Below are 15723 nucleotides of genomic sequence, written 5' to 3'. Positions count from 1 at the left end.
CATAGATGATTTCTGTAGCTCATACCAGTCAGTGTAAGATGGGAGTTCTCAGCAAATGGAGGCTCCTTCCAAAGCAGGAGTTGTGGAGGATGTAGCCATCCCTTTTCTGCCTTTCTTTTCGATAGGAACCTGGCCCAAGAAACAAGCGTCCAGGGCTACACCACCTCTACCTCCTGCACCCTACCTTTCCTACCCTCCTTTTGGACCTCACCAATGTAACAGACACAGTGACTGCTTCAGCCAGTAAGTATGCAAGGGCATGGGGTGCTTCTTAGTCTCATCTCAAAGGGAAACTGAGGAAAGCCAAATGGATGTTAAAAACCCTACCCTGTTCTGAAGGAGAAGTTGGCTGTGAGATGGTCTGGGGTCTTGCTGTGCTTCAGAATAAGCAGGACCCTCGTGTCCACCAAGTTTAGGCCAGCCACAGAAAATCAGTGAAAACTGCCACTAGGATTCAATTCCCACTCCTTCTCTTTTGTCCACCACCAGGTCTATAGGTTGACAAGTAGAAGACTCACCAAATCACTCTTAACAAATGATAAACACTAAGGGCCTGATTCTGGTCTCATTCTGGTTTTACTTTGGAGTAGATCCATTGATTTCCATTATTATTTATCTCAGTTCAAGGAGAATCACACCCAATCATCTTGCTGCCTCCAATACTGTGCCCAAGGCAATCACGTATTCTGCGCTATGTGGTAGAACCTGCTCCGCTTCCTCCTCATTTGTTTGAAGAGGTGATTGAAAATTGAGTACTTTGTTTAAATATTAGTTTTTCCTTTGATGGTTAATCTGGATTTGCCTCCATACAAAATTCCACAATCAGAAAAGTGGAATGTGGGAGTTTAAATTAATCTCTTAAGAGCATCAGCTTGACACCCAAGGGAGCATACCAGACCAGTTGGACCATTGGCCTGGCTGGTGTGGCAGGAAGCAAGATACGGGATTAGATGAACTGGAATTGAATCTGGTGTGCCAGGAGGTGGGGCCCAGTGCTAGACATGCCACAACCAAGTCTGCTGTGGTGTAATGGTTCTAATATTCACAGCACTGCTGAAATAAATGGCTGCCTTGAAAGTAAGTGTAAATTCATTGTTAGAGCAGGGAATTGGAGACGATGGTTCCTGGGTTTTGTTCAGATTATTCTATTCATTATGAGGCTTTGGACAAGTCTGTTACCCTCCATCCCTTTATGCCCATTTCCCTATCTGTAAAATGAATAAAATACCTACTGACCTGAAGAAGAGCTCTGTGTAAGCTCAAAAGCTTGTCTCTGTCATCAGCAGAAGCTCGTCCAATAAAAGATATTACCTCACCCACCTTGTCTCTCTAAAATGCCTACTTCCAGGAGTACAGAGGGTTCATGTTTGTAAGGTGCCTTAAGATTTGGGAATGAGAGGCTCTTTAGAAGTGTATTACATTATGCAAGTATGGGTAGCTGCCAGCATGAGACTCAGAAATGCCAGTTGAGTTGCAAACTTCATATTCTGATCTGCATTGCCATTTATTTCCACTGCAGATTTTCACCTTTGAGATTTTTGAACAGAATGATCCAAATTTATATGTGACTAAAGATCCACAGTCCTTACGTAGGGTCTGTCTACACTGCAGTCAGAGGTGTGACTGCAGCACATGTAGACATACCTGAGCTAGCTCTGATCCAGCTAGCTCCAGCACCAGTAGCAATGAAACCATGGCAGCATAAGATGAACAGCCTGGTTTGGGGCCCTGAGTATGTACTCAAGAGGCTAACCTGTGCTACCACTGCTGTTGTTATTGGAGCCAATTAGATCAAAGCTAGCTTGGGTATGTCTACATGCGCTTCAGTCACATCTCTGATTCCAGTGTAGACAGACTCTCACCCAGACATGACTTTCACTGAAGTCAGTGGGAATCTTGGCTGAGTGAAGACTATAAACTTTTGCCTGAAGACTATAAGCTTTTTTTTGCCTGAAGGGTGTAATTTTCTCAGTTTTCACCAGTATTTTCTCTCCCTTTTTTATCAATCAGTTGGAATTAACGATCTCCAAAAAGATGCATTTTACATCACCATGACAACGAGCCTGACTTCTGAAAATCAGCCGGGCCTGCTGTTGGTCAGCAAGCTGGGCCTGCGGTGGGCCATGCTCGCTCAGAGCCGAATGGTGCCACTGATGGAGACCACCCCAAAAATCAGCCGTGGGGAAGTGAGGAGATTCCTCTCCAGGCTGAAGTTTATTGATTTTCCTCACAAGGTGAGACAGTTCATAGGGAATCCTTTGCTAAGTCACAGGGGACAGACGGGGCAGTGCCCCTCCCATCATGGACAAGGGTCGGGGATCTTTCTGCGCTGGCATTTGCAGGATGCCATTCCTTTGAGCGTAAATTGAGTGAACTGTCAGGGTATGCAGATGCTTTGGTAGTTAGGACGTGACAGTTGGACTGGAGGAATCTTGGGAGCAGGACATGAACAGGGGATGGTAGCTGGGGAGGGGCAGAAGGGCACTGGGAAACATGGGGAAGGCAGGGGTCCTCTATCTGGATTTTGGGCTAGTAGAGTCCTGGCTGATGACTTTTCTCTCTTTCTCCAGTTCTAGCATGTTGGCCCATCAGGTTTCAATAGCCAGGTGGACGTGTGATCTGGGTGAGGCACGGGGAGCTGCTCGGCGATTCCTCAGGACGTCTGCTGTGCCCAGGGAGTGGGGACTGAGCACTCCGTCCCCCTGCTTGCTGTGGAATGGCAGGGCCAGATTTGCCATTGTGAGACGCCACCACTGGGAGCAACTGTTTGTGACCCTTTCCCCCCCACACACCTGCCTACTTGCTTCCTTCCGGGTAACATGGCAATGAGAAGGCAGAGAGATAGAGCTGTGAATAGAAATGTGTATATTTTTGTATGTTTAATTTATGAACTGGTTCCATGAAGCTCCCATTTGTGTCCAACCAGCATTTCCTGCCATTCTGCACTAATCTCTGTATTTTTGTAGTGGAGCCTCTGCCTGGCTCATGTATGGCAGGGCTCCGCCAGCTGTCCTACCTCTTTATTTTACAGTCACCAGGGCACTCCCCTTTTCCATGTCCAGTTCCCAGTCTCCTGAACCGTCCAACCCTCTGTGACCTTGGCAGGTTGGGAATGTGCACTGCAGAGGAGAAAGGTTCCACGCTCCCATTCCAATTGCCCTTCCCAACCGGGTTGAAGTGGTTGGTGGAGAGGCTCCCCATTCCTGGGTCGCCCTTTCCCCTTGCTTTGTTTGCAGGCCCAGAGCTCCATAGAAACATGCCCAGTATTCACAAGAACATCACATCATTTGTATCCCAAAGCAAATTTGTTACCTGAAGCGGGCCAGATCCTCTGGTACAGATGAGTGCAGCCACTTTGTGCGGTGCCTCAGGCAGACTCTAGCCTGGATGTGACCCCAGGAATATCTTACCAATGTGAAGTGGTTCCTCAGATGGTGTAGACGCTTTTCTGCACCCCTCTGCTTCTTGCATAGGAGGAGGGGCTGGAGGCAAGAGGTGGAGCCAGGAGACCCTTTCCTGAACTGATCCCCAGCTGCAGTTTTGGTCCTTTGTGGCCATCACCAGGTGGCATAAGTTAGAATAACCAGAAGGCTGCTCTGACTTAATAGTGGGGGCCTGTGCTACTCACAGCTGCCCCAGAATCAAGAGAGGGTTAAGGTAGCCTTTATATTATCACTCTCCCCCTGACCTCCCAGTGCAAAAGCCAAAAGCCAGATCTGTCCCCAGTATGTTTTAATTCTTTGAAATGTAACCTCTGTCTCTCAGGGCGTCAATGGCCTGTGCTCTGATTCTGGAGTGTGTCTGTAAAGCCTCCTGTGACATAGTGACAACACCTTCTTGGTGACGTCTGGCCCCTACTGACTCTCCCCACTGCAGGGTGCCCTCTTATAGGAACTGGTTTCCCAGCATGCCTCTCTCGGGCTGGCCCTTTACATTTGGCAGAGCCAAGCAGCTATAGCCCTAAAGTGGCCAATTGGCTGCTGCTTGGTGATAGCTGCTTGGTACTTTTTTCTCTCCTCCAGCTAGTATGTCCCCTTTGTTTTCCTCCAGTTCTTCTTTTCTTAGTGCTGAGGAGAGGGCACAGCTTGGCAGCTCCTTTTAAAAGGGCACATGAACCATGAGTGTGGCTGGTTCTATACCCTGGGCTCTTGGCCCAGCTCCTCACTGCTTGTTTCTCTTGCTCTATCTCTCTCTCTCCAGTGAAATGCTTCTGTGCAGCCTCTTCAGGGGTAGCTGCAACCGCGAGGCTGGGCCTTGGGCCTTTCCTTATTAATGCCAGAGCCTTTGAACAGTTTGTATATGTTTAATGGTATTTGTGTGTAAATAGCTTTGTAAATATTAGCACAACTGTAGCAAGGGGCTCTGGTCCTGGCACCTACCTGGCCTCTACTCTCTTCTAGCTGGGTGTGGTGTTTATATGTGTTGGTTGGTTTGTAAATCGGGCTGGCCGGTGGTGGCTGAATGTCTAAGTGCCGGTAGGCAAGTTAGGAAAAGGGATGTGCTTTCTCTCCCTCCCACCCCTTTGCTGGGAAAGGCTGGTGAGTCACTACCCGAAGGGGTAATTCCCCTGAGGTGCTTCCTTAAACTCCTAGGCCTGATAGTCAGTGTCCAGTGATGCTAGCTCCCCCATAATGTGAATTTCTCCCCTGCATTCCCACTGTGAATAAAGACTATGTCTGTATATTGTTGGGAATTGTGAACTGCAGTGAAACAAATACATATCATGTACAACATCCCCTTTGTGTTTGACCCTTGTTTTCCTTAGCCTGGAAAGGAGACTCCTTTTTGTTACAGGACAGGCTCCCTCGAGGGCATTTGGGGAGTGAAGAGTGAGCAGGACCTTACCACTGCCCCTCTGAGGGGACTCTGTGGGAACGAAATGGACAGAGGTCCTGAAGGAGGAAAGAATGGAGCAAGGAGCATAGACGAGAACCCCAAAGAGAAGGGGGTTGGGTGCACAGTGTGTAGAAGGGAGCCTCAGAGGGGACGGGAGCAGACAGGACTTGGCTGGAGGTGATGGATACCACAGGTGATGGGTGCTTTAAAAGGGGGATTGGTGGGTGGAGGAGGGAAGAGGTGACTGGAAAGTGAGTGGGGAATGAGACCCTCTTTCTATCCCTGTTCCAGTGGGAAACTCCTGGTTTGAAGCGATTTCTCTGGCTGTTCTAGGGGAGGGTCTGGAGCCAGTTTAACTCAAAAGGAGTTTAACTGTAAAGTCCAAAAGGGCCTGACATGACGTTCTCTAGCCCACTGAGTGTTTTGAAAAATGGGAACCATTTCAAGTTGTGTGGCAAATGGAGCTGGGCATACATAGCCCAAAGCCTCAGGGGTTTATTAACATGGAAGTCAAAATGGCGTGATGAGAAGGAAAGTTCCAGACTCTCACCATTATAATTGCTGACAGCGGGTACTGTCCCCACTGGGTGAGCCCTTTCCATTTTTGTGGTACTGATGGCATTGGAATGGCTCCATAGCACCCCTGTGGCAGCACAGGAGCCCCAGGATACAGGTGGCATAACAGTTTCCAGTGGAAATGGCCTGTGCGTTTACCATTCACAACTGGCATGGTAACATTGCTCTCAGTAGAGCAGACCAGCTCCAGTAGCACAAGCCACTGATGTTCCTGTAAGTGTCCCTGCAGTGCTGCCCAAAGACATTGATAACAGTCACCACATGCCTTTTCCTCCTCCCAGCCCCCCACAAGTGTTAAAGAAAGGAACCAGAACACCAGAGAACTTGATAACAATGATACTAGTATTTGGTTCAGACCTCCATCTCCCTACTGCTTCCCAAGCAGCCTACTCCCCCCTCCCTAACAGTGATCTTCTTCCATGGACTGTCCCAAGACCTCATCTAGCTCCAGTCCAGGTTCCTGCTGTAGCACCTTCTGTTGCAGCTCAGAGTAAAAGTCGACCCCCTCTGAGATGGAGTGGAGAGACTTGTCTCGCTGCTGGTAGTAGCTGCTCATCTGCTCCCTGTGCTGCTGCTGCGGCATGAAGCACTGATGGTGCTGTGACTGGTCCCTGAAGCTCCCATCATAGCCTTTGATATGGTTACGCTTGAATTCCAGCACGGTCTTGGTGTAAGTGTTGAGGGTGGTAACAGCAGAGGCCATGCAGCAGGTGAAGGAGGCCCAGGCCATGCTATGAGAGAGGAAGGAGAACAGCACATGCAGTGAGGATCTTAATAAAGTCTTCCATTGTCAGAGAAGTATGATGGGGTCAAGAAATGAACCAGATGCATTGCAAGGAGCTAATGGCCTTCTGGAACACCAAGCAGAGGCCACTAATTGGGGATGGACATCAACTAGATAGACCAGAGCTGTAGCCCAGACCCAAACCATTCTAGCCCTTGAGCTTTATCCTGCCTCCGTTACCCTTCCCTTTCCCCTGAACGATGGAGTAAAATGTTACTAGATCCATAACATATGGTAGAGAAAGAGGTGGGGGCAAATGCCAGAAGGAAAAAAAATGGATGCCACGAGAGAAAATGACTGGAGGACACTGGAAAATTTGCATCTGGAAAGTACGATAACGAGGCAGACCCCTTAGAGTAATAGGCCAGCCAGGGAGAGCCTGAGTATCTTGTTCATTTTGTAGTTGTCAGTTACATTAACCACTCTCTATGGCACCTGTTGGACACTTTGTTTTGTCTTGTTTTCAAATAGCTTTTGATATGGTCTTTGCATAGGATCATTACCAAAGGAAAATAACCCTTCACATTCAAGTTAGCCAATATTACGTACATGGCAAAAAAAACCCTAAAAATAAAAAACTTTTCATTTGTATCTAGGTTTGAAACTGCAGGATTTTCCAAGGAATAAATACTCAGGACTCATCATAGATCACTGAGGATACTGCCCAGCGTGCAAGTTCAGTTAAAATGAAAAATGGCATTTTGGAGAACATCATAATAGAGAGAACAATGTTAATCATTTGTGTTCAGTTTTGATCACATTATTGTAAGACAGAGACTAAGAAGCTCCACATCAGCAGCAAGGCTTGCAAGATGAAATGTGTAAATAAGGTTATTTAGAGTGGCAGAAGGGAGGGACTTGATCAGAGAAGAGGTTAAGAAGGGCACAATGAAAACTGATCAGGCCATCTTTTTTTTACTGTCCCATACTTTGACCTGGGATTGATTTGTAGCCCTTGAAGTTAATGGCAAGTAAACTTAAAACCAATGCAAAAAATACTTCACACAGTAACCAGACAGTCAGTGGAATACAATTCAGCCAGAGGTCCAAAGCCAAACATTACTACTAGATTTAATAAGGCCTGGATCACCAAAAATGTAGTTCTGCTCATCTAATCTCATGCTTCAAGCTATTAGCTGATCGCTGTCTGGGTCAGGAAAGAACCTTCCTGCTTCCCTTCTAAGCCTGCAACACAGCACCGTTAGCCAGATGCTTTTATTGGAGTTCTGTGTTCCTCTACAGCACTAGATATTTGCCACTGCTAGAAGAAGGATCCTAAATTTAATGCATCAGTGATCTGGTCAAGTCTGAAAGGTTTTGTGTTCTGGTTTTGTCCCTCAATCCCAGAATTTCCCAACACCTCTTTGAGCCACACCCACAGACCCACAAAACACCATATTGGGTCTACATGTTCTCTAGCGCTATGCCTATGTTCTTCTTAAATAGGTGGCTCCTGTTATCCTGTGGAAGAGACAGTGTTCCCTCTGACTTATGACTATATACGGACAATAGTGAGTAGTAGACACTGTGCTCAGTATCTTGGACGCACCAGTACCAGCTTCCTTAATGCATGTTTGCTACACTTATAAGGATCTTCTTGCACTGTGCATAAATGTGATGGAACTTTATAGAGTCGTCATGATGCTGTATATGGAGAAGTATGTTGGATTTAGCATTAAGGTGGCTATGGTCAGGACTACAGACTCCTAACTGCACAAAAAATCTTAAACTGACTGATGTGAGCAACAGGAAGACCACATAGAAGGCAGCAGTGGAGACAGATTGTGAAACCACAGGAGAAGAGGGATTCTGGTGAATCATTTCAACAGAGCGCCAGGCACTGTAGTATCTAGGCACAAGTTTACAGACAAAATGCAAAATAACACCTAAGCCATCTACGTTGGTGGGTTCAGATGGCCATGTGGGATGTGATGGGAGGCTGAGCCCTAAGCTTGCCGCTGTTTATATGAAAATGTGGGAGTGTGTTAGTTTTATGAGCAAACCATGATGAAATGGAGAGGATGGATGAATCCAATTCTAGAGAAACACCTGGTAGTGAAGGTCAGGGCACTTTAGCCCACAGCTCTAGATGGTCGTCAGATCTCACAAGCTTAGCAGGATTGGGCCTGGTTGGTATTTACATGGACTATGCAGGGAACATTGGAAAATTAATTTGGGGATGCTTGCCCCTTTGATTCAGTACTAAGCCTGTGCCCTAGCATGCTGTCAGGGGGCACTGTGCTGCTGGAGGAGTTGACTTTTAAGCTATGTCTGCACTATGAACTAGGGGTATGATTTCCCTGCTCATGTACACATACTTGTACTAACTCTGATTGTGCTATCGTGAGTATAAATAGCCATGTAGCCACAGCAGCACTGGCAGCAGCAACAGAGGCATGACTGAACTGTGCTGAGTACATACCCACCAGTTTCAGGTGGGTCTGTACGCACGGCGCAAGCCTGTCACTGCTACAGATACCAGTACTACGGTGGCTACACTGCTATTTATACTCGCACTAGTTCTCATTGCACTAGAGTGACTATGTATACATGAGCAGGGAAATCATACCTCTACCTCGTAGCATAGACATAGCCTTAGCTATAAATATGTGTAAAGGAGAGACCTTCACAATACAGTCATTAAAGGCCCCATGGCACCTTTTGAAAGCTAGCCAGTTCCTGACCAAATGTCAGTTTGAATCATTACATTTAGTTTCTGTTCATTCCCCTGGCAGTCTCAGGTGGACAGTGTTCTTTTCTTTTCCTAAAAGGACAATTTAGGCTGACTACCAGAAGACATTTGGTAATCATAGAAATGAAATGTAGGGCTGAAAGAGACCTCAAGAGATCATCTAGTCCAGCCCTGCACTGAGGCAGAGCCATGTAAACCTAGACATGTAACCTGTTCTTACAAACCTCCAGTGGTGAGAAATCCATGACTGCCCTTGGTAGCCTATTCCAGAATTTAACTACCCTTATAGTTAGAAAGCTTTTCCTAATATCTAACATAAACCTCCCTTGCAGCAGATTAAGCCCATTACTTCTTGGCCTACATCCAGTGGACATGGAGAACAACTGACCACTTTACATATTTAAAGACTGTCATCAGGTCCCCTCTCAGTCTTCATTTCTTAAGACTAACCATGCCCAGTTTTGTGTTAACTTTCCTGATAGGTCAGGTTGAAATAGGGAGCTCTATTAAACTCTAGGATAGTTTCTCAAGGTAAGGGGTGGAAGCTCCATATCTTGGTTCATTTAAAATTGGACTGGACAAAACTCTGGGGAATATGTGTTTCAGGGAGCAATCCTGCATTGAGTCGGGGGAGTGGACAGGATGTGACCTAGCTGGGCATTCTCCATCCCAGCTCTATTATGTTAACCGTGTGAGGCAAGGGTTGAGGCAAACACCTAAGGATGACAGAGAAGCAGCACTGGGGAAGCCATATTAGAGCTGTCTTCAGGGGTAAGGGGGCTAAGTAGGGGGGTTGCTGGAGAGGTGGAATGTGACTGAAGCTTACAGCCATAGGGATGTGAAAAGCCTCACAGTTCACGTACTAGAAAGCCCAGCCATAGTCCCACGAGTGCGGTCTCCAGTCCTCTGGCCCCAGATTGACAGTCGCCTGGAAGACTTGTGAGTACATCATGTGAGCCACCATCCCCAGCAGGCCTAAAGCAAGAGGACAGGAAGGCAAAATTGTCACAGTGGAGGCCAGGGCCAGCTGATTTGTTCTTCCGTCTAGGAACTAAGGCTTAAAACCAAATTCATCCTTCCGCTCGGCAGGTTCAGCAGCTAAGTCATCTCCACCCTTGGGCCCTGTTCTCCCACCCTGTGTCATTGTCTCTCCTCTGATTCCCCATTATTCTCCCCAACTCTGCCCATTTCCTTCTCTCTCTCACTAACACATTCTCTCCGTGGCCCCTTTCCCCCTCTGCCCCCCAATTGACACACTGAGGCTAATCAATGTGTGAGGTCTTGGCAGCACTTTCTTCCCTGAAGGACTTCTTGAACTCTTTCCTTGATGAGTTTTACTCCCTGCCCTGGGTCACTCATGCTGCCACCCAAGAATGCCTTCATGACCCCATGCCTGCCCTGGGGCACCAACCAGACAGCACAGAGGAGACAGCAGCGAAGGCATTGAGCTTCAGCCCGCAGACTGGATTCCCAGTGTACAGCATTTCTATCAGCAGCAGGATGAAACTAATGACCAGCAAGCTGATGTAGACCATCTCTGAACCCAACGCCAGCCACAGGATTCCTGCCATGAACCAGAGGAAAGAAGAGACCTCTCAGAGTCAGCACAAAATAGGGTCATGACCTGCCACAGCCCTCTCTGACCCCCCAAAGGATCCCCACCATAAACTGGTGGGAGAGAGAAATCTCCAGACATTCCCCACAGCCCACTGAGCAATGCAGAGTGAATACAAACATTAGCTAAAAATAATGTGGCTATTCTGCAGGGACGACATTCCCCTCTGTGCAGATGGCCTGAAGAGGATTTATATACCACTTAAGCCTTCAAATTAGGGTTTAAATGATATACATAGGTCTTGTGTGGATCCTCTACACAGGTACATCTAGGGCAGTTGAGTAGAGCTCAGAAAAGTCAGGAGATGACCTTATACACAGGGGTCCTGTAACATCTCTGTTCTGGATTGCCTGTCTCCCAGTCCCCGGCTCTAACCACCATTACTACTAACAGACACCCTAGCCCTAAAATTGAGCTGTACCTTTCACTGCAAGGGAGGGGGAAGGTGGCTTTAGGACTGTCTAATAGCTCAAATTAGCCAGAGTCCAGTGAATTTCAGCTACACTCCCTCCTTCTCCCAACATACCCACCTCTGGCATGACCTTATGCCAGGAGTTATAGGGGAGAATGCAACATAGAGCCCTTATTCCAGCCCTATGCCACCCAAGGAGTTCCCTCCCCCAACTCCCTTCCCCCTTCTCCCATTTCCAGGTGGAGAGGACAAGTTGTTTTCCTGAAGTGAAAAGGGGATGGAATGCAGCCAAGATTTGCCCCCCCCCCATTTCATAATAACAACAGATGTGGATATTGTATTAAACAGGAGATACACTGCCCGCTACACTAACGTCCATAGACATTATTCTGCTCTCCTACAGGCTGTTCTAAGCTACTCCAATTATATAAAATACTATGGATACTAATTGGGATCTGTACAAGACCATTTGAAAATCAAACATTCGAGAGCCCTGTTTCATCCCTGTGCAATTAGCAGGAGCTTTAGTTTGGACTGTGATGGAGTTTGGAATCTTAGCAGGTGACATCTGAGAGACCCGGAATGCCAGTTCCAGAAGCTTCTTTCAGCCTTGGCTAAATAACAGGACTCAGACAGAATTGCCTTTGAGCACAGAAGCTGAGCGCCTAGCAGGGCCAGTGCAACCATTTAGGCAGACTAGGCGGTTGCCTAGGGTGCCGAGATTTGAGGGCGCCAAAAAGCGCCCCCCAATTTTTTTTTAAATGGTTGAGCAGCCACTGCTGCTGGGACAGAGAGGGAGTCTGAGCTGCCGGCGGTAGCCAGCAGCCCAGGGTGTCCCCCGGGTCAGGGCGCCTCCATGGCAGCCCGCAGTCCAGGGTGCCCCTGGGTCAGCGCGCCTCCACGGCAGCCAGCAGCCCAGGGTGTCCCCCGGGTCAGGGCGCCTCCGGCAGCCCGCAGTCCAGGGTGTCCCCTGGGTCAGGGCGCCTCCGAGAGCCCGCAGTCCAGGGTGTCCCCCTGGTCAGCGCGCCTCCGCTGCAGCCCGCAGCCCAGGGTGTCCCCTGGGTCAGGGCGCCTCCGCGGCAGCCAGCAGCCCAGGGTGTCCCCCGGGTCAGCGCGCCACTGCAGCAGTAGGCAGCCCAGGGTGACCCCTGGGTCAGGGCGCCGCCACGGCAGCAGGCAGTCCAGGCTGTCCCCTGGGTCAGGGCACCGCCATGGCATCCGGCAGCCCAGGGTGTCCGGAGGGGGCGGCAGGCAGCTCCTGTGGAGCTGCTGCAGTCGTGCCTGCGGACGGTCGGCTGCTCGCATGGCTCCGGTGGACCTCCCACAGACACCACTGCGGCAGCTCCACCGGAGCCGCAGGACCAGCGCGCGGGGCAGCAAAATTGCCGTCTGCCTAGGGCGCTCAAAACCCTAGCGCCGGTCCTGGCGCCTAGGCATCAGGAGTCTGGCTTTGAGCCAAGAACATGAGCACCAAGTCCCTGGAGCTAGTGGAAGGTGATTGGGGAAAGCCTGAGCTGCCTTGTAATCCTTGAGCTAAGGACAGCTCAAGACTCCAGTTGCCCAGTTGCTCCCTGCTACTACTCCAGAAAAGGAAAAATGATCTCTGGGTTGTCTCCAAATAAGCCATATAGACCCAGTGCAGGAGGAGTTCAAGGTGAGCTGGCAGACTATTCTCCCTATTCTACAGTTCAGGTTCTGATAAGGAGCAGGAAGCATCTAGTTATACTAAGTTCTTGCATAACTGTTTCTGGATATCATTTTCCATTCTCTAAATTCACAAGTAATTCCCACTCCTGGTTTTAGTCCATCTGTTGTCGAGTTGACTTAGCCTGTAGTTCTACCTGTTAGAATAATTAATAACTGTCATTTAAATACAACAAGCTTGCTGCCCGTTCCTTTATAGCAGTAGGGAATCCTATTGTGAGGAAGGATTGAGCCTAGCAGTGGATCATGGATAACACACGCTACTCTGTTAAAAATAATTAATACAGAAAGACTAGGAAGATGACCTTGTGCTTGAATAACGTATCTGTGCAAAGTTGGCTGGGGATAGGCAAAGCTCAAGCATTTAAAAAGAACAGGAGTACTTGTGGCACCTTAGAGACTAACAAATTTATTTCAGCATGAGCTTTCATGAGCTACAGCTCACTTCTTCAGATGCACAGATGGAACACACAGACAGGAGATATTTATACATACAGAGAACATGAAAAGGTGGAAGTATGCATACCAACAGGAAGAGTCTAATCAATTGAGATGAGCTATCATCAGCAGGAGAAAAAAAACTTTTGAAGTGATAATTAAGATGACCTATAGAAGGTGTGAGGAGAACTTAACATAGGGAAATAGATTCAAATAGTGTAATGACCCAACCATTCCCAGTCTCTGTTATGGGTCATCTTAATTATCACTTCAAAAGTTTTTTTTCTCCTGCTGATGATAGCTCATCTCAATTGATTAGACTCTTCTTGTTGGTATGCATACTTCCACCTTTTCATGTTCTCTGTATGTATAAATATCTCCTGTCTGTGTGTTCCATCTATGCATCTGAAGAAGTGAGCTGTAGCTCACGAAAGCTCATGCTGAAATAAATTTGTTAGTCTCTAAGGTGCCACAAGTACTCCTGTTCTTCTTGCAGATACAGGCTAACACGGCTGCTACTCTGAAACAAACATTTAAGTTACCCTGTAGAAATAGCTCCCATTGTGACTACAGGTCAGTTTTTAACTAACAAGTGCCCTCACTAAAAATACAGATTTGTTATTCCCAAGGAGAACAGAGCACTTTATTATTTATTTGGATGTATATATTAATATAACAGGCTACATATCCCAGGGTCTGAGCACCGCTGACACAAGTTGCTAGAATAAAGATAAAATGAAACAGCATCTTATCCCTATCCTGACCTCCACCAGAACTCAATCCCTCTACAACAAAACACAATACTCCCCTCCCCTGCACAGATCCTAACCCACAGCAAACTGCCCTGAACAGCAGCCCACAGAAATCTGGCCACAGGCCCTGTCTATTTTGGATTTTGACACCTACAGCAGAGATTTCTGACTTGAACGAAGAATGAAAGCAGGTTTCTTGCATGCTTCTGGGAGAGTAGCTTGTTAATACTAAGAATTCTTTGCTCACATATTCTTCATTTCTCATCTGTAGATTTCAAGGTGCATTACAAAGGTGGGGTACACATTATTAGCACCATTTTAAAGAGAAAGTAGGACCAACATTTTCAAAAGTGGGTACCCCAAAATAGTGGCCACACTGAGGCACATAGGATGAAATCCTGGCCCCTCTGAAGTCAATAGAAGTTCTGCCGTTGGCGTCAGTGCGGCTAAGATTTCACCCTTAGGGTCTAATTTACAGGTGTTCACCCTAGTCAACTGGAGTAATGGATGCTCAGAATGACTGAAATTCAGAACTCTGGTGTCTCAGGTTGGGACCCAAAAATTAAAGCACTGAAAATGGTGGCCATGTTTCAACTTTTTGACAGAAGTGATTTGCCCAAGATCATATGTCAAGTTGATGGTACATCTGTGTTACTATTTATCACTTACGCTGACTGCTTGTGTGCGCTTCGGGTTATGACCAAGATTGGACATGCTGAAACACAGCAAAAAAGGCTGTCTTTGTCACATTTACAGCTGGGCTGACAGCAGGAAGTACCAGAAATTATGTGAGGAAGGTTGAGATTTCTAGTTTTTGGGGGCTGATGCCAGATGTTTTGGGTAAACATTTGGGGTGAAATCCTCAATACTTTGACTTCAGTAGGCCAGGATTTTGCCCAGTCCTTTAGGTGCCTACAACACCCTCTCAACCTGCTGAAGTTCCCTGAACTCTAGAAGGTGCATTGGACAACTCTAGCGAGAAAAAGAAGAGCCTCATTCTTACCTCGCTCTGCGGGGGGTGAAAGCTCGATGAAACTACGACATTTCTCATCTGAAATACAAACACAATCAAGCTCAGATTATATGGATTCTCAGAAGATGATAAAGGAGGATGGAGTTGGGGGGAGAATTCCACCTTAAGTGCCTCTTTCATTTCTCAAGCTTGCAGGCTCTATCTATCTTAAGGTCTTCTAGCGTCTGCTGTCTTTCTGACCAAAGAGATGGTTGCTTTGATCTGTTGTGGAGTCCAGTGTGGAAAGGTAGGGAAAGAAGGACAATGGTCTGTCTGTCTAGTGCAGATGGGGCTCTTATGAGAAAGCTGGTATACATTCACAAAAATTAAATACAGCTGAGTATAAGTAAATAGCTATAAATTCAAAACATTAAAAGAACGCTGTGATGAGAGCAAATGCTCCTTTGCTGTCATAGAAGTTCTGCAAACTGCTTTAACTCTGTAACTTCACCCCTTCCAGCTTCAGCTTGGAGATCATAAATTTTCTTCCATCCTACTCTCCTATTTCATGATTTTCCAGAATCAGCTACAAACCCTCAAGCTCATCACATGGCCCATGCTCCATTTGTCTGCCTGTTATTTGCCAAACACACCAACTCTTTTCCTCTTACTCTCCATAAACAAACCAGAGAGGTGCCTCATGTCTCACTTCAACTTCCAAGTATCCTAAGAAAACCACAATATATATCAGGGGTCTCAAACTCAAATGACCATGAGGGCCACATGAGGACTAGTACCTTGGCTCGAGGGCCACATCACTGACACCTCCCCCACACAGCCCTTGGCCCCACCCCCACTCCACCCCTTCCATGAGGCCCTGCCCCACCCCGCCTCTTCCTACCCCTTCCCTGAAATCCCCACCCGCAACTCCACCCCCTCCCTGCCCCCAGGGGGTGCAGGAG

The 15723-nt window shown here is 47.5% G+C and overlaps 2 protein-coding genes across 4 annotated transcripts in view; one reads left to right on the top strand and one right to left on the bottom strand.

Moving 5' to 3' along the window:
• Window positions 1–4735, top strand: part of FAM234B (family with sequence similarity 234 member B) — a 34799-nt gene extending 30064 nt beyond the window's left edge. The window contains exons 11-13 of the mRNA XM_030548154.1: window positions 126–243; window positions 2011–2234; window positions 2571–4735. Of these exons, the coding sequence (XP_030404014.1) occupies window positions 126–243; window positions 2011–2234; window positions 2571–2576 (348 nt within the window). The 3' untranslated portion in view covers window positions 2577–4735. The remainder of the gene's footprint in view (window positions 1–125; window positions 244–2010; window positions 2235–2570) is intronic.
• A 737-nt stretch (window positions 4736–5472) lies between these two features.
• The window catches only part of GSG1 (germ cell associated 1), a 33941-nt gene continuing 23690 nt past the window's right edge, over window positions 5473–15723 (bottom strand). For all 3 annotated transcript variants that reach the window (XM_030553798.1, XM_030553809.1, XM_030553819.1), the window contains 4 exons: window positions 14813–14860; window positions 10300–10452; window positions 9752–9863; window positions 5473–6143 (listed from right to left, as the gene is read on the bottom strand). In XM_030553798.1, the coding sequence (XP_030409658.1) occupies window positions 5813–6143; window positions 9752–9863; window positions 10300–10452; window positions 14813–14860 (644 nt within the window). In that variant the 3' untranslated portion in view covers window positions 5473–5812. The remainder of the gene's footprint in view (window positions 6144–9751; window positions 9864–10299; window positions 10453–14812; window positions 14861–15723) is intronic.

Source organism: Gopherus evgoodei, chromosome 1 (assembly GCF_007399415.2).
Source record: "Gopherus evgoodei ecotype Sinaloan lineage chromosome 1, rGopEvg1_v1.p, whole genome shotgun sequence".
Classification (NCBI taxonomy): domain Eukaryota; kingdom Metazoa; phylum Chordata; order Testudines; family Testudinidae; genus Gopherus; species Gopherus evgoodei.
Note: the sequence above shows the minus strand (reverse complement) of the source record. Positions and strands in the feature narration are given on the sequence as shown.